The sequence below is a fragment of the Arvicanthis niloticus genome, chromosome 3 (assembly GCF_011762505.2).
Source record: "Arvicanthis niloticus isolate mArvNil1 chromosome 3, mArvNil1.pat.X, whole genome shotgun sequence".
NCBI lineage: Eukaryota > Metazoa > Chordata > Mammalia > Rodentia > Muridae > Arvicanthis > Arvicanthis niloticus.
In genome coordinates, this window is record NC_047660.1 from 135,286,269 (window position 1) to 135,305,238 (window position 18,970).

Genomic DNA, 18,970 nt, shown 5'->3' on the forward strand with positions numbered 1-18,970 from the left:
TGTTATTGTGTTTATGAAAGGTCCCTCCCATGATATTTAGTTGACTTTCTATTATAGTACTTAATGTCCAAGAAACACAGAAAACATATTTATTGTCTCTGGTACAAGGTTCACTCTAGAGAATGCAATGATTATTCCTCATATAATTAACTTCTCTAGCATCTTTTCTTACATTGTCTCAACAATTTAGGGTGTGCGTAATGTGGACCACATAATAGAAGGAAATGGAATCAATTTCTTGGAGAAAAGAATGGTACAAGTTACTGGTTTTAAAACTATATTTTCAAGAAAAAAATCTGTGTTTAATTGACATTATATTTTGGATTATGCATCAAAGATACAGGCATACATTATCATTTATATTTTTTAATGAGTTAGGTAAGATCAAGTGTGTCCTTTTCTGGACAGTAATTTGTCTATAGATGGAAAGAGGCAATTCTTACCTAGTGGCTGTTGCCCCACAACTGGAGTAACTGATTATGTCTGCCAAGACAGAGTAATCAGCCCTTAATAATTTTGCATTACTAGGTCTGTCAAATGATCCTAGGCCAGAAGGCTGAAGATTGATGCTCCAACATTTTGTAGTATAGGGACTGTCCAGGTGTTCAGCGGTCTCTATAAATTGGCTAAGTTTTAGAAGCTATGCTTTGTGCTTCCCATAATTTCATTTAACTCAGTCATTCTGGATTTCTGATGGGGTTGAAAACTTATAGTCTCATAGCCAATCCTGGCTATTTACTTTGAGAGAAAAGATCTGAGTGGATGGTTTTCAGCTGACATTCATTCTAAAGCCAAGAAAAAAAGCCAGGTTCAGAACTAAGTGTTTTAGTTAGGAGAGATGACAGAGGTTCTGGTTAGTCAACAAAATGATGGACTGGGTATTAGGACTATCTTGTACCTCACTGGTACAAATAGGCATAATTATGCTCTAACTGTATTTTGAGAGAAAAGTTTTATTTTAACAGGAAGGGTGATATATAGGAGGAGCTAAGGTGGGAGGAGTACTGAGAGGAAGAGAAGGAACAACGAGAGGAGAAGAAGGAGAAGAGAAGCTAGGTGATGAGAGAGAGAAAGAGAGAGAAAGGGCGGGGGGACATGGAGGCAGATGTTCACCTGTCTCCACCAGTCAAAGATAGTTGATATATCTAGGTTGGGTATTGGGTTACACTTCTGACTGAGCATTACCAAACTTATAAAGCCTTTGATTAACATTTTTAAAAAAATTGTATAAAAGCAAAAAGGAAAAGGGGCATGGGATAGGGGTTTTCTAGGGAGGGGAATGGGGAAAGGGGATGGCATCTGAAATGTAAATAAAATATCCAATAAAAAAAAAAGAAAATTCTAAAGAACTGCTGTGGCTGTCTGCTAGCTCATCTCATGCAGACAGAAGCCCAGTTTCTATTTACATATCAATTCAGTTATTTATTCCAGGTTCCCTTTTGATTATCTTATGAACCAGCATCTTATGACCCCAGCTCTTTGATTCTTAAGGGGCAGCAAGCATGTTTTTTTTCTTAACATTGCACAAAAGAATTTAGAGATCTGTATGCCTTTGTTAAGCACAGAGGATAAACTAGTTGGGTGGAGATCTTGCCCCCAAATTACCACTTTTATCACACATGGTTTTCAACTGGCTCTGTCCCAAACTGACCTTGAACTCAGGAATCTGCCTGCCTTTGTATCTTTCTGACAACCTGACTCATTAATGTAGCTCTCTTTATTTGTTTAGATTTGTGAAGCCCCTCATGATTCATATTACATCCTTATATTTCGCATAGTTGAGAAATTATGTATTTTCAAACTCATGTATCTAGAGCTCTTTCCCATAGCCTTAAGTGCTGTCCTGAAGGTCCCAGCATTTACCAATTTGTGGAGACACAGACATATCCTTGACCCCTGAACTCTGAAGTTTCTAATTCTCATAGAGTCATTAACATTAACAGAGAGGACATTCCTCAGAGGAATACAGAAATATGTACATCATTACACAAACAAGGCTTATGCTCACAGCAACCTTTGACACTGGTGGAGGCTCACACCAGGGCCCTATCCCAGGGGTAGTAACAATGCGCCATATCACTTTGTCCCCACCAGGGCCATAGTGGGCTTGGCATCTCCTGGAGGCTCTCACCAGGGCCCTGTTCCAGGGGCAGGAACCATGTTATTCTGTCCACACCAGGCAGGGCCAAGCTAGGCTCAGCAGCAGGGTAAAAAGCTGTCTTTAGTAATAAGAAAAAGACAGAAACGAACCAGATAAGTAACTGTGAGGAACGTAATGGTGCTAAACGGACTGTGCTGGGTTCATGAAATGGGGTTCTGGTTTGAAAATAGAAAAACTACTTTCATGTAACAATTTGTATGATTTAAATGTCTATAACTATATGCAGACAATAAAAGAATATGGAAAAATTATAAGGTGCTTGCCATTATTTATGAAAAAGATTATAAAAATATACATGAAACCAGTAATAGTGGCAGAAATCAGGAACAGAGAACAGAGGACAGGATATGAGGGAGATGTCCATTGCAGCACTGGGCACAATACATTTTGCATTTGAACTAACTTACTCAACACAGTAAAAATATTACAAACAACAGGGAGCATTCATTGAGTATAATTCATGATAACATGCCCAGTGTTATAGTTTTGCCAATACTAGAATCTCTATGAATGTAGTGAAGAAAATTATGACCATGTGAGACTATTCCAATATATGAACATATTTCTTTTCTTGGGATTGATTCCAGACAGTTTCTGAGCTCTGCTGTACTGGGGAGGTAGCATGTTTTTGTTGAAATCTACATCCATAGGTAATATGCTATTGAAAGCATATATGCAGGATGTTTTTCATAGTTGTTCTCCATATTAATGACTTTTTTTTTTCTTTTTGTAGGTAGAGGAAGAAAGGTGAGTTTTACTTAGCATGATTCCTTTTTCATAGGCAAAATTCTTTCTGAGACTATCTGCACAGAACTGTGCTCTGAAACGTCTGGAAACATATCTTAAATATCAATCATAGATGTCACTCACTCATTGATATTCAAGGATGTTCACTCTAGTTCTTTTCTTCTTCAATGTGACAGTTTAGGAATACAGCAGTGCAGCTTTGATTAGATAGAGTACATAAAAGTGATGAGATGTGTCAGAAAGTTTACCCTGGCTATATCCAGAGTGTTGAGTGGGATAAGGTCTTCTGAGTACTTCCCTTGCTTCCAAAATTCTGTACTGCCCACAGATTTGACTTTATAATTAGGTGAAATAATAATATATGTTAGAGAAGAAATTTAGTAAATTCAAATACATTCCTCCTGCAGTCCTTGCTCTTAAAATATGTGTTTAAGTCACACTTCCATTCCCCAGTTGCTTAATGAAATATAACATTTTATAATGTATCAATTGATATTAATTCATTAATAATGATGGGTTCAAGAAGATAATCAAGGAAGCAAAATAGGCAGACACAATGATGGGATTAAGGAGATCAAAATCACAGGAAGACAAATACTGAGGCAGATAACACTAAATAGTATATGAGGAAATAAACATCAGACCACACAATCACAAGACCAGAATATACACTTCAAGACTCTGTAGTTCTACTATTCAAACGGGAAGCCACTGGTGTCTACTTTGCTGTGCCTTCACTGAGGCATGCAGACTGGCCTGGCAGTCTCTTCCTATGCAGTTCACTTTTTCCAGCTCTCCCCTCTGAGACTGGGGAAGTACACAACTAGAACAACTGCACCTTTTGTTCAGATGAGACAAGCATATTTACCGTCAGTTCCTCTTGACATTTGCTATGAATTCTGTAAAAGAGGAACAGGTGGCAAGATTGGTATTTGATACTCCTGAAAACCCTGTCATTTAAGATGTGTGTGAAACTCAAGTTCTCTCCTCTGCATTTCTTTTTGTGAGTTGAATCTTTAGGGGGATGTTTCAGTTATGTTCTGTCTTTATATCTTTCCCCCTGACCTTTTTTTGATTCTAGTCAGTTCTTTGCTGTAGTAAAAAATGAAGTAAATCAAAACTTTGCTCATTTTCTATGCTAGATTTGTTTTATGTCCTTTAGATGAGTAGAAACTTTATCTACAAATAATGTATGGCTGAATGCCTTGCTTATTGAACATTAACCTTTTGTTCTCAAGGTTAACATTTCTTAGAAATTCTCAGTGTTTTCCATAGCATAATGTGATATGTTATTACTTTAAATACTTTATATTTTCTAATTGGTATCTTTTCCTTAAAAAATTCTTCCTAGGGACAAAAAGGAGAACCAGGATTAGTGCCTGTTGTAAGTATATGTGTATTTGTATGTTACATTATATATATATATATATCACAAACATAAATATAAGAGTTGTATATTATTGCTTTCTCTCAAAAATAAAGTTATTTTATAATAAAATATTTTAGTATAACATGAATAAGATAAAATACAATATTATTTGATACAATATTCTGCATTAAATTTTATAGTCATATGACTGACAATACAAAATCATGATTTTATAATATTTAATGTATCACATATATTTATACTGTCAGTTAATACTAATGTTCTTGGTTTAATGTTCCATAATTGTAGAAGTGTGTTATATCTTGATCCTGATTGAGCTTCCATGTTAATACAAAATCCTTAGGGTATATTTATCCTTGTACGTAAGCAGAAGGTTCACCATGATATTATGGAATTGCTATCATTTTAACCCATAGATTTTATGGCAGTTTTCATCAATCTGTTAAGGGAAAAGGCTAAACAGTTAATTATTTAGTATTATACACGTTTCTACTTTACCTTTAAATTCCATTTTTCTCAATTTTCATAAAAAGTAAATATTTCCTATAGTTTCCTATTTTCATGTTTGATATATCTTAGATTCCAAATATTTGACATTTATTAAGCCATATAATTCTATGAGGTTATTTTATACACACCATTTGCATTTGAGTCTTTGTATATATTATCACTCGAAGAAGCTTAGTATACACAGAGAATATATAATCAGTTCAAGGTCACACAGTTGTCATGAAGGTGAACTTTGGGTGTAGTGCCCTTGTCTTCAGTGTGGGTGTATCTGTTTCCATTGCAAATACTACATTCCTGTGTTAGAGCTTAAACTAGGTTATGTTTTAACTCCTAAGGCAGGGGGAATACAACTGGTTCAGAACATCTACATTCTTAAAGATTCTGCTGTACTTTTGTTTTTATTCATCTGATTACTGAATTTTTCAAGTCTTTGTGTAAATCTTTATCTTTACAAATCCCCGTTTGCTGTTTAGGTCACAGGCATACGTGGTCGTCCAGGACCTGCAGTAAGTATTTTTCTCCAGTATTTGTTGTGAATACTGAGCATCTTTGTTGACAAGGCATACATGTGAAAATTGCAGGACACAGAAGAGTCCTTGACCTCCCAAAATATTTGACTTCAAGCCATCTTCAGATTTAGACTTCTTATTTTGAAACAATGCATGGTACATAAGGGCCAGTTTCATCCTGAAGTTGATAAACTTTATTTTTCCTTAAGCGTTAGCTTTTCTGTTGGTGAAAGGAAAAGCAAGCTATGTTTACATTGTTAATTTTATATTGACCTTGTTCTTTAAATGAAAGCATATTTGTGTGCTGACTAATTAAGAGAGATTTATTTACTTAAGTAATACACTGCAATAGAATTTGAGAAGTTATTTACAAGCATGAGATATTTCTGGCTTTGCATGAAGACTAATTATCTTGAACTTGGACGATCAATAGCATTTTTAGGTAACTAACAACTAATGTGTGCTCATGTACATACCATTTAAATCTAAAAATCCCATCAAATCTTTTGAAATAAAATACTAACATAACTCTAACAGACTCATTTTAGGCCATTGTAAGTTTCTGCTTTTACACAGTGTTGCTGAGCAGGACATGGCATCAAGACACATAGTTCCTAATTTTTCAGGAGGCTGAGGCAAGAGGATCCTTAAAGCCAAGGAGTTTCAGGGCTAGCCTGTAAAACAACTTAATAAAAAATCAGATAAAAGAACAGGAACAATGCTGTTTGTTGAAACAAATAATAATTTTAAAATAAAATATCTGTAAGTAGAACAGAAACTGGCAATTGTAATTTGAGACATTATAAGTAGATTATATTTGTGTGTATGTGTATGTATATGCAGTAAAAATAATACATTAAGTCATCTAGTGAATATATGTAGTGACAGAACACTGACAGCAGCAGACCAGTGATGACTGACCTGGAGTATTGTGCACTTGTTTGAATGCACATATTTTACCAGATAATTGACAATTTAGGGTCCACTCTTTTCTGTGAGTCTCCACACTTGAACTCTTTGTTTTGTGTCTAGATCTTAATGGCCAAGGATTTACACTGGAAGAAGTCTGTAAAAATGGTGCTTAGAAATTCACAATTACTAGTTAGCCTAATATGTTTAGCTACAAAACATCTTACTTTATGTGTCATCTAATTCTTTACAGATCTTCAAACTTTACTCTTACAGCACTCTCCCCTTTGTGTATAAAACATTCACGTGCACAGACCTTGTTGTCCAGTATTCCATTACGCTAGATTAAAATGTGATGTTTCTGTGCCAATGTTCTTATAGCAATTGAATCCGTTAAAAAATCATTCATAAATGTTTATGTGTATAATCCTAATTTATGTTCTAGGGCCCCCCAGGCTCACAAGGACCAAGAGGTGACCGAGGCCCCAAAGGAAGACCTGTAAGTTGGCAGCGGTACTCCCTGGACCCCCAATGTGCATCCAATGAACTGATTTATGCTTTCTGCCTTGAGGGACTATTAACAATAAATTCAACAAAAAAATTATGATCATGAAATGATCTTACAGCTGTCCAAAATCAGAGGAAATTACTGAATGAAAATTATTGCTCACTGTTTACTAGAGAGATAGCATAACTACAAACACTTATGCTTTATAAGGTCAAATTAAAATCAATTTGTCTAAAGAAACAGTGATGATGTATTGTGGTGAGATCAGAAGTTATTATTCATTGGCAAATAATGAGAAGAATATGTAGTCAGGGTAAAACACCTGAACTCTATGACTTTTAGTTAGCTGTGGAAATACATAACTAGATAGAGGGAAAAGATATTATTAGTGAGTAAAATTTACTTTCATGTGGTTACACAGAAAATTTATTTCCTAAGAAGAATTCTTTTCTTTTCAAGGTATAACTGCTACAGAGAGCTAAAGCATGATATCATCCAGTCACTGTATAGACTCATTATCTACATGCATACAAGCTATATTATTTTCTTCTTGTAATTTTATTTTCTTACATTTCGCTCTAAAATATAAGGTGTTTCATATTTTGAACGACTCGATTAAATTTTTGTGACTATTGTTGTCCCGTATTTAGATGAGAAAGATTTCATGTCATTTAATTTTCATCTCCAATTGTAGCTACTGAAATTTTAATTTTCAATGGAAATTTAGCTGTTCAAATATGTTTTTGTCAATATGTAAGTGGAAGAAATAGATAAGCAAGGGGGCAACACATGACTGACACGAGTAGAATATATTTTAGGTCACACTGTTTAAGTCACTTGCTGCTAGTTTCCTTAAAAAAGCATCTACACATTTCACCAAGAATAGAACATTTCTACAATGGAGCTGTCATTAGGGATGGAATTCATAGGCCTATAGGTGAATGTCAGTGGTCCCAAGCAAGTTAGGACCATTTGTGGGGAACAAAATTATATTCTCTCATTCTGCTGCACACTCTCCATTGCTGTCTCCCTGGGCTACTTCACAGTATTAGTAGTTTAAAGGCTTTTAGCTCTTCAGGTGTCACTAGAAAATGAAAATGACAGGCAGAAGGTGAACTCCATTGTGTGAAGTCTGGGTGGTTACACAGAAGAGATATTTTACCAGTGTACTTGTACATTATATATATTTAATGACACTGCCCAATGTATACATGAAAATTGCTATGGAAATAATGATTGCAGATTCAGAATTTCTAGCTAGAAAACAATGAAATTAATCCCCAGCTCCTCTTCCTTTTTTTTTCATAATGAGGTAGTTGTTTCCTATCTTAGTCTCATGGTAGAGAATGTTGATTAGATATAATTCTGTGGTTGGGTATGAAAATAATGGAGAGTAGCTATTTAAAAGAGCATAGGGCAACTACTACCGCAGGTTTCGTCCTCTTCTCCTCCTCCTCCTCCTCCTCATTTTCCTCCTCTTCCTCCTCCTCCTCCTCCTCCTCCTCCTCCTCCTCCTCCTCCTCCTCCTCCTCTTCCTCTTCCTCCTCTTCCTATCAATTCTCCCATCTCCCAAAATCCACTTCCCTGTTTCCTTCAGAAAAGAGCAGGTCTCCCAGTGATATCAACTGAATACAACATAACAACCTCGACACTATACAACTCTTGAACCAGATAACTCCTTTTATGTTGTTGGATTGTTGTCAGCTCTACCTACCAGATGCTAGCAGCAACCCTCATTTCTCTTCTTATTGTTGCAAATATCAATGACTTGATGCTGCCAAATCTAAGCAAATTGTACTGGATTGAAAAGTACTAATTAGATACAAACTTGGGAAGTAAGTGAGCATTGTGATTCTCTCATCAAAAGTCCCCGGTTTAGAGTATATTATTCAAGTTGCTTCACACTCAAAGGTCTTTGGTTTAGAGTACATTATTATCCAAGTTACTTCATGTCAACAAACTAGTCACTTATCTGGAGATGAACACTCAATGGTATGCTAAGTACAAATTGCACATGACACCTAAGGAATCATCTGTACAGTGAAAAATGCACCAGTTATTGCAGCTGTAACATTCCATGATGTACCTGTGTGCATGCTTACTTGTGCATGTCTTTGTGCATCAAACTGCTAACCCACAGCAGGTGAAAAGTTCTTGTGGAGTATGTAGCTTTTCTTCATGAGAACGTTTAAAGTTTGCCACCTAGTGGCCATCCACAAGTACTTTTATACAGAGTGCTGCCTGAGAGTATTCTGTGGGGATGGAAGAAATATGATACACAGAACATTTGCTTACCTTAACACAAAATTTATATGATTAAGTTTAATTGGAAATATACAATGTATTTTAATGTATTCCCAATTAAAGTTCATTTTTATCAGTAAAATATGTCTACATAATGTTTTCTTTTTTTCTTTTTTCTTTTTTTTTTTTTTTTTGGTTTTTCGAGACAGGGTTTTCTTTGTGTAGCCCTGGAACTCACTCTGTAGACCAGGCTGGCCTCGAACTCAGAAATCCGCCTGCCTCTACCTCCCAAGTGCTGGGATTAAAGGCGTGCGCCACCACCCTCCCGGCAAAACTTTTTTTTCTTCCCCCCCACCCCCACGAGACGTGGGAGGAGGCGGGCGGGATTCGAACGCGCGCACAAGAGAGACCCGCGCCCTCCGCAGGCGGGCACCTTAAGGGCTGTGCCACCGCCGGTTTGCTCACAATGTTTTCTTATTCTCATTAAATTGTTTACATTCATTTTGTTTTAGAAAACTTTCTTAAACGTTTATTAATTTAAATTTCAAATTGTGTTAGACTAACGCACAATGGATACTTAAAGGCAATTCCAGGAAACTACAAAAGAGACCAAATCAGACTCAGCTTAGTATCTGATTCATCTCAATCAATGTATACATTAGCAGTTTAGAGAATTAAACTAACCAGATCTCTTTCTGTTCACATAAAAAATATATTTTTCTGTTTATTTTAGAAATGTTTTTGGAGTTAATGTTTTATTTCTGTTATCTTGTTGTGAATAATAACAGTTATCATTTAGTAGTTTCATTGGGGATGGAGGAACTATGAATAAGCTTAGGTATTACTGCATTGTTCTGGTGTAGAAATAAAAGGAGTCCTCACACTGTGTGATCCAGGAGCCTGAGTCAGTAGCTGGAACCAGCTTGCTCGTGCATACAGAAAGTGCTTAGTGAATTGTCAGTGGTTTAGGTGTAAGAGAGAGGTTGATTTTTAAAATATATGAATGTTTTTCAAGAAATTTTGTTTTAAATTTCCTAGACTAACTTTTCTACCTTAATACAAAGACATAAATGGGGTTTTTTTGGCACACTACTGAAAGACATGGCTGCTTGGATATAGCAAGGTATGATTAACCAGCTTCTTAGCCTATCACAGCCTTCTCACCTGCACTGTTGGTCCTGATTTGAATTGCTGACTGTGGGCCAAATTAAAAAACAAAACAAAACAAAACAAAAAGCTACCCTCTTGACTAAGAATTTTAGAAACTTCCGTTATTTTTAAACAGCACTATACCACTTCATTCTCCACATTTAGTGATAAAAGTGAAATTATCTGGTAACTTTTGTGTTCTTCTCTTTCCTATCAGAGCTTATTAAGACTTTTAAGATACACACACACACACACACACACACACATGCCTGATGGGAATGATGAAGCTAGGAGATGTAGCTTTTCCAGACTTGAGGACGTGGCTCTTCCCCAAGCTGTCCTCAGAATGTGGGTTAGGAGAGGGTGGGGCTTGGCAGCGAGGCACATTGCTCACTCCTCTGAGAACTAGCCTGCTGGATCGCAGTGTCTTGCCTCTGAATTCTCATTGGTCTGGTTGACTACTTGGGTGGGAAGGAAAATAAAATGTGCCAGAGTTAAAGTATAGAAGAGTAAAATGTGCAAATGTTATCCACAATATTGGAGGACAACCATGCACCAGATATTCTGCAAGTCTTTTGCACTTTGGAAGATGAAATAAACCCACAAACTCTACTAACCTCCTTTACATTTTCTGATAAGATAGGGTGGACTCAGATTAAACAGACTCTTTAATAGTTAACTGTAACAAATTGTAACAAGACAGACAAGTGAATTTAGAACCTGTTTTTAAAATTCACATAAGCATCAAAATCTCACCAAACAAAGCTTATTCTACATGCTACTAAGGTGAAATGATCTTCTAATTATTCTAAGATTTCATATTTTAAGTAAAATTCTTACCAAGACTGCATCTCCATAGCAGAAGCTCCGGCCAGTGTTGAAGCTGACAGTGTTAAGGTTGTCTGTTGTAACTATCATGGCTGCCATCTAAAACTGTGTACGTTTAGCTTTTTACTAATGACACATTTTAAGGAGGTTCTAATGACCACTGTTTTTCCCCCTTAGGGTCCTCGTGGTCCTCAGGGAATTGATGGAGAGCCAGGTGTTCCTGGTCAGCCAGGTGCCCCAGGGCCTCCTGGGCACCCCTCTCACCCAGGACCTGATGGCATGAGCAGGGTGAGTTGTGTGTTCTTGTTAGTGTAACAATTAGTTTACATGCAAATCATGAATTCATTCTTATGGTCTTAGACTGTATCAGTTCAGAGGTTGATGGCTTACTCCAAAACCTGTATAGTAAATGCAGACCTCCTATGAACAAGAGTGAAACTTATAAATCCATGATAGATTGGTCAAAAACCACAAAGTATTATTTTCTGAAGGCTTGTATCAAATTGTTTTTTCAATCCAAACCTTTTTTTTTTTTTTTTCCTGGTTGACCATGGACCTGTCTACACAATGAACTTAAGAACATAACATTTCTGTCCTGCTGCTTGCCAGACTACAAAAACATTGACAAAGTCAAGCCTGTATCCTCCTGGGAGAGGATGTATGTCTGTGATGATGGAAAGAGCAGGAAATTGTACAGACTCTTGGGGTAGACCTTTTTGTCACCATGACAAATGCTGACATGAAACAGTTTAAACAAGAAAGGATTTGTTTTAGTTCCCAGTGTGAGAAGTTTCCATCCATGGTTGCTGGTGCTCTTGTTTCTAGGTCTGTGCTGGGGCAGAGCATTATGGCCTAATGTTGGGAGAACAAATATTTCCAGTCTTCATGGACAGGAAGAAAACAAAGGAAAGGGTTTGGGAAAAGATATAGGTCCCAAGAACATGCCCCCAGTGACTAATTTTATTCAACTAGACCTCACTTGGGAGTGTTTCTTCAGCTTCCAACAGTGGATGGATTGATTCATTGATCAGGCAGTTCCATGGACAGTTTACTTCCCAACAGTCTACTTGTGAACATTGCACTGGGAACCAAGATTTGATCTTTTTATATTTATTTATTTTTGAGATGCCCTTCCCCCTGCCATTTGCAGATTTCCATTCATTCTAATGGCCATCTGGCCTTCCCCACACCTGATCCTGAAACCATCCCCATTCCCTTTCCCGTTCTCTCTCCCACCCAGTCCCCTCCCTCCATCTGCCTCCTATGACTATTTTATTCCCCCTTCTAAGTGAGACTCGTGCTTCCTCACTTGGGCCTTCCTTCTTGCTTAGCTTCTCTGGGTCTGTGGAGTGGAGTGTGGGTAACCTACACTCCTACTTGTGGGAGCCACAGCCAAACCATAACCAGATTATAAATATTTCTTAAATTTCAATATTCTACTTTAATCAAATACAATGCTTTGTTCTGTCTACTCAGTTGAACTCTTGGTGGCTGCACATGCCACTTAGAAGTAAGTATATTACATAGTACAAGTGATCTTACGGAGTCTGAAGATTATTAGTGTTTTACAACTGTTCATGTATTTGCTTCTAATTGAAGAATGAATTGTTGGTTTATTTTTTAGCAATACAGATATTTCTCCATTATAATCTGGAAATTAATAAAACGACCAAAATATAGATGAACAATTTTGGTCAGTTTAATTGCCAGAGTATTTTAATGGTCATAGAGAATAGGTAAAACTGTTTCCAATTCTTAGAACAAGCAGAAATTGATTGAAATGATTATGAAATTTTTATCTACTTACATTAAATCATTTTTTAGGTTACTTTTAATGAGTGAATAAAGAACACTATTTACTTAAAATGGAATCTGGCATCTTTAGGATAAACATTTAAAATACATTCTTTAAGCTTTGTTCTGTTATTAGCATGTTCCGGGGATGGGAAGAAGCCAGATGAAGATCTCAGAATCCGTAGCTGGAGACTGTGTTCTTGTCAGATGATCCTTGCTCTGTCTGGTCCCAGACATATACACCATTGCAGCAGTTCTTTTCTGAAACTGTATCCTTACAAAATGCTCTGGGGGAGAATGGTCCACCAAAACCACACACAATGAAAAGCAGCTATTTTTTTTTTCTTATGTGCTAAATGCAAATGTTTAAAATGGCTGTTAGAAGAGTCTTGTTTGAGCATGGCAGAGTGTGCACATTTCTCACTATTAAAAGTATGTTCATGCACATCTTTTACAGTGGAAATAATGTCAACACTTTATTTTATAGCCCTTTTCAGCTCAGATGGCTGGGTTGGATGAAAAATCTGGACTTGGAAGTCAAGTAGGACTCATGCCTGGCTCTGTGGTAAGCATAAAAGTTACTGATAATGTATTTGTTGAAAGAAACATAAGTTAGCTAGTTAAAGGCCAATGAGGTGACTAAGTCAGTGCTGCCAAGACTGCTGGTTTGAGATCAACCCCCAAGAAACATGTAATAGAACAGTACAGACACTTCTGACTTCCACATGTGCAACATGGCATGTATACACACACACACACACACACACACACACATGCATGCATGCAAAGAAACATACACACATACTCACAAGCACGTGTGCACACACCCACATGTACGTACACTTGTATACATGCAAAGAGACACATATATGCACATATGAATATGTACACACAATAACACACAAAGAAACACACTCACACATACACAATAAAGACACATACACACACATATACACATACACACACATATATACACATATACACATGCATACACAAACATACAAACAGACATACACAGACACACACACAAACTTTATAAATGCATAGAAAATTAAAATATTTTAAAACATACTTATTAATACCTTTAATTTATTTAGCGTGTCCTCCTGTGTGCAATTTAAAAGTCCAGTGATATTCCATTCATACCCATGCTAAGCATTTGTGAACATCAATAAACTGTCTACATATTTCATTTATTACTTGAGGAAGTACAGGACATAACTACCACCATCAAACAAAGAGTATTCCTTTATAATCCAAAAGTGTATTTATTATATTCTATTGTGCTGATCAGAGACACTGACTTGGTAGAATATTCAAATACATTTCCATTTTTATAGCTCCTACTGACCTAACATGCTTTAGCTGCTTCATTCCAACAACTCTGCTTTTCAGGCTAGTCCTCTTTTGTCTCTAGCCTCTTGAATTTTCCATTTCCCCAGGTTAATTTTTAAGTTGGCTGTTTGAAGAATTCCAGCCTCTGAGAAAAAATTAACACTCTTCAAATCACCTCTCCCGTGCCTTTTGATCATAATAATTCAAAATTGTTCCATGTTAATGAAATTTCATACAATCAGGAGTGAAGTCACACCTGGTAGATTCTCACTCGTCTTCTCATCCTCAAGGCCAGCTTCAGGATACCTCAAACATGATTTCTGTGTTTTCTAAGTTACCAGTGGCACTATTGACTGGTTGGTTTGTGGTCATTTTCTGAGATACCAGATTTATATATTTAAAGTTTAAACTACATGTATATTTATACCTGCATCTTATCAAAATTTTATTTAAAGTTTTTTTCTCTTAAAATTAATGTGTTTTTGTGGTTTACATCAAGTTTTGTATTTTAAAATAGAGAAATTATCATTTATACCAGCCATATCACCATTGGTTTTATGATTTTTTTTCCATGACTCTCGTACTAACAGCAGGCTTGCATACCGCTTTAATGCTTTTCCTCTTAGCTAGTATTTCTTTGCAATAAATACATATCTTTTTTTCATGTCACTATATGGCTTTCACAGGTAGCACGTAAATGCTTCATATTAGCATATATTAATTGTACATAACAATGGTTTTCATTATGTCATTTTTTTTACATGAACAGAATTTGATAATGTTTATTCTTGAAGTTTCCTTGTTTGTCCTATCCTATAACCTTCTTTTGCTTCCCAGGCAGTCATTCTTCTACCTCCACACTTTAAAGGTCCTTTTTCTCCTCAGCATGCGTAATGAACTAAAAATAACTCAGAAGCTTTTACTTAATTGAACTTGGTTTTAGTTAAAATGGTTTTACTTTATAAAATTTGACATTAAGTTTTGTTGTCCTCAGACAATTTCCTGGTGTCTGCCTTTCCCTTCTCCCTATTTCTTGTGCTCAGGGAATCAGTTAATGTGTAGATAAGGAATACTGTTTATACTTTTAGTATATGTTGTGGAAGAAAGAAATGTTCCAGAGAACTCAGTGCCCAGATAATTTTAAACTGACATTGGAAATAATCTAACAAAGACTGTTGGTTTCATAAACTGTTAACTTAGCTTGTAATTTAAGTTAGGCTCTGTGAAGCTGAATCATCAAACCAGCTGTGTGCAAGGACTATGTGCTGCCAAGATTTTTCCTTTGTCAGATGGTTTACGTTGTTAGAACCACCCATGTGCACATGTGCAGCCCTTGTCCTAAAGAAACAGGATGTGCATAGGCAAGGTCATCTCTCCTTACGGCGCAGAGGATTCACAGTGAAATCATCACAACTGTCACTCAAATTTAACCTTCGATTCCATCTGCTCCCCGAGGAGCAAGGTCAGGGCATGTCACTGTGTCCCTCTAGTCAGTCATCACTTTCCAGATTCTAAACACATTCAGCATTTAAAAAATGTAAGTTGAGGACTGAAGAGATGACTTAGTTGATGCGAGCACCTGTTGTCTCAGAAAACCCAGGCTTACAACTATCCGTAAGTCCAGTTCCAAAGGATACAATCTTCTCATATGGCATCCAAGAACATCAAGCACACATGTGGTGCACAGGCAAACATATGAGCAGAACACTCATACACCTAAAAAAAAATAAATATAATGTGACCTAAATATGATATAACTTTTTCCACTTGTTTTTAAGGGTCCTGTTGGCCCAAGAGGACCTCAGGGTTTACAAGGACAACAAGTAAGTGTTTTTATAATTAATTTACATACTGTAACATAAATAAAGATCACTAATAAGGCTCATGCTTCATGACTACTTTGGACAGAACATTAAACTGCAGAATTCTCACTTGGTAAGGCATCTACCAATTAATCCTTACTGACATAGAAGCACATGCAGCCTTCTTTTTTCATAGTTTATTTTTTAAACTAATGTGCATGTGTACGTGTGTGTATGTGTGTGGCCATGTGCATGTGTGTGTGTGTGTGTGTGTGTGTGTGTGCATGTGTGTTTGTGTGTGTGTGCATGTGTGTTTATATGTGTGTGTGTGTGTGTGTGTGTAGACTAGAGACTAAAGTCATGTATGTTCTTTGTTCTTTGCTTGATTTCTTGAGACAGGGGTCACTCATCAGTTTGGCTAGTCAGTTGACTGGTTTGCTCCAGAGATGTCCTGTTCCCATTTCTGTTTGCCAAGCACTGGGACTACAGGGTGGCCACCATATTTGCCCAGCTTTTACATGGGTTATAGAGGCTCACAGTCTGATCTTCCCCATGCCTGCTTAGCAGATGATTAATCTACTGAGACGTCCCTAGTCCTCGTAGTTTCTTACTCTTCTCACACATTTGTTACCTGATTTCTTTATGTGACTGACCTCTAACACTAGGAGTTATGTTATGTCCTTGGCTATAAAATAACAAAGCATTATTTTATCTCTTATAAAATTTATAAAATTCCCATAATTGATTATCTCCAAGTCTATGGCTTTACAATCAGATAGTAAAAGGTTACTTGCAATTAATATTATTGTAAATTATAGTAGTTATTCTGTGGAATTGTGCTTGAAGAATATTCTAGTACTATAAACTTCCTTCCCACATCTACCAAATGCTAGTAAAACTACGATGTAGAGCTATTTTACTTTTTGTAATGATTTAATGGGTATTAGCTAATAATACTTCAAAAGAAAAAAATCTTTACCTCAATCAAGATAATCACATTGTCATCTGTATGGATTTTACTTGATTACATTGCAGAACTTGATTACATTGTAGAAAGGTAGTAGCTAATGGTGAGGAAGGTGATGATGACGGTGAGTACTGATGTCTGAGCACCCAGTGCTAGCACTAGTCTATTGTAGCACATATTTATCTAAATGGACCAATGAACTAAGTTTTAATCTTAGTCAAAATTTTCACATAATATAATGAATGCATTATATTCAGTGTAAGTAATTTATTAAAATTATATATCTGCGAAGTCGCAGAGATCAATATCAACATTATACCTTGTCAAAAGTACAGAAATTGGTATGCTGCTTTCCTTTGGTTTATTTATCATTTGTTCTCAATTTTAGGGTGGTGTGGGACCTGCAGGACCTCCTGGTGAGCCTGGCGAGCCTGGACCAATGGTAAATGTAGAATAAGCATGTCAGCCCATTGCACATGGGTCTACCTTTATGATGTGTTCTGAGATATTTGTTCTCCTAGTCTTCAATAACTTAACAAGAAATGATAATCCTGGAAGCCCTGCACTTGATTTGAGCAATTCAGTGGTTCGGTTCTTGTGCACCAGATCTGAGACACACAGATAAAATTCATAACATTAGTAATGCTACTTGATAATTTTTTTATTATCTTAATAGTATTTGAATACTGTTGGAAGGAAGAGGGTGGATATTCTTTTTAGCTTTTTTTCTTTTTTTTTCTCTTTTTTCTTAGGGTCCAATTGGTGCCCGTGGACCAGAGGGCCCACCCGGGAAGCCTGGAGAAGATGTAAGTTTCTATAGCACATTGCTTTGGAGTCTGAAAGAGGCTGAGAGGGAGCTACAAGGGCTAGGAGAATATTGTGCTCTGATTCCTATTTAATTTCCTCATTTATTTAGCTCCTATTAAATTCACTCTAAAATGGAGAACACAGGTTAAGGTTTTCCAAAATCAGAAAGGACTCTTTATTATGAGAGTGCTAAATTATTAAATACTATCTCTATTGTATTCACCAAGATTTTTATTAATATTTATCTTTTAAAACAAACAAAAACCCAACTTTTTGTCTTTTAGAAGGCTGAAAAGATAACTTACTCTAAACATGTAACACATGTTTATTTAATTTTATTTTACTTTTTACTGTACTGGAATCAGACTTAGGGTATCGTGCATGGTAGACAGGGTCTCTACCTTGAGCTGTGCCCCAGCCCTTTGCATGTAAATTCTGATGTTCTGAAAGTGGCAGATCAGAATCGATTATTTTGCACCCATCTGTGCTCATTGATAATTAACATTAGGATTAAATGTTACCAGAGATAAAGCCTGGGTTCTGTTTATACAGTTTGCAGCATAACACCAAAACCTGCTATAGATATTTCATCTGTAATTTGTCACAAAATCTCAGAGAATAATATTTAATCTCTCCATATCTCTCACCTCCTTTTTCCTGTTAAGGGTGAACCTGGAAGAAATGGGAATACAGGTGAAGTGGGGTTCTCAGGATCACCAGTAAGTAATGCCACAAAGGTTTAAAGAAAGTGAAACTTCCAGCTCATTGTACACATATGCCTTAGACACTGAGTAAATGCAGACACCCAAGTGATATCCTCTTGTGTCAAAATGCAAACTGTGGAGGAACATTTTGTCAGCATTACAATGAATTCCAGTCCTCAGAATTGCATTGGCCCCAGATGAAAATCTTAGAGCCAAAACAATTGTATCATGACTATCATACACACGAATACTCCTAAAACTAAAAATTTCCACACTTATGAAATAGTTTAAGAAGCCACCAATGTGACCTATTTACAATGTAAACACCTGAGTTTTGTTGAGCTCTTATTGTATGGAAGCTCATCTGTCTGGAATGATACTTGAGTTTGTTGCCTTGTGTGTGTTTTTAATCAATTGGGGACTAAACTGTGAGCAGGATGCTCCTTTGGCTGTTCCCCAAGTTCTAATGTGTCCTGAAATCCTTTATTAGTATCCTGGGCCCTAAAATCTTAGGAAGAGATGCATTTATTACCAGGATGTTTAACACAGCTGTTTTATTTCCCCTCAATTCACCCAAGGAACACATATCTGTGAACCAACTCCACC

At 36.5% G+C, this 18,970-nt stretch overlaps 1 protein-coding gene across 1 annotated transcript in view; it reads left to right on the forward strand.

Annotated features, from left to right (window-relative positions):
- Window positions 1-18,970, forward strand: part of Col5a2 (collagen type V alpha 2 chain) — a 119,140-nt gene that overhangs the window by 57,825 nt on the left and 42,345 nt on the right. The window contains exons 3-12 of the mRNA XM_034497452.2: window positions 2,895-2,908; window positions 4,260-4,292; window positions 5,282-5,314; window positions 6,672-6,725; window positions 11,133-11,243; window positions 13,237-13,314; window positions 15,863-15,907; window positions 17,242-17,295; window positions 17,606-17,659; window positions 18,326-18,379. Coding sequence (XP_034353343.1) covers window positions 2,895-2,908; window positions 4,260-4,292; window positions 5,282-5,314; window positions 6,672-6,725; window positions 11,133-11,243; window positions 13,237-13,314; window positions 15,863-15,907; window positions 17,242-17,295; window positions 17,606-17,659; window positions 18,326-18,379 — 530 coding nt within the window. The remainder of the gene's footprint in view (window positions 1-2,894; window positions 2,909-4,259; window positions 4,293-5,281; window positions 5,315-6,671; window positions 6,726-11,132; window positions 11,244-13,236; window positions 13,315-15,862; window positions 15,908-17,241; window positions 17,296-17,605; window positions 17,660-18,325; window positions 18,380-18,970) is intronic.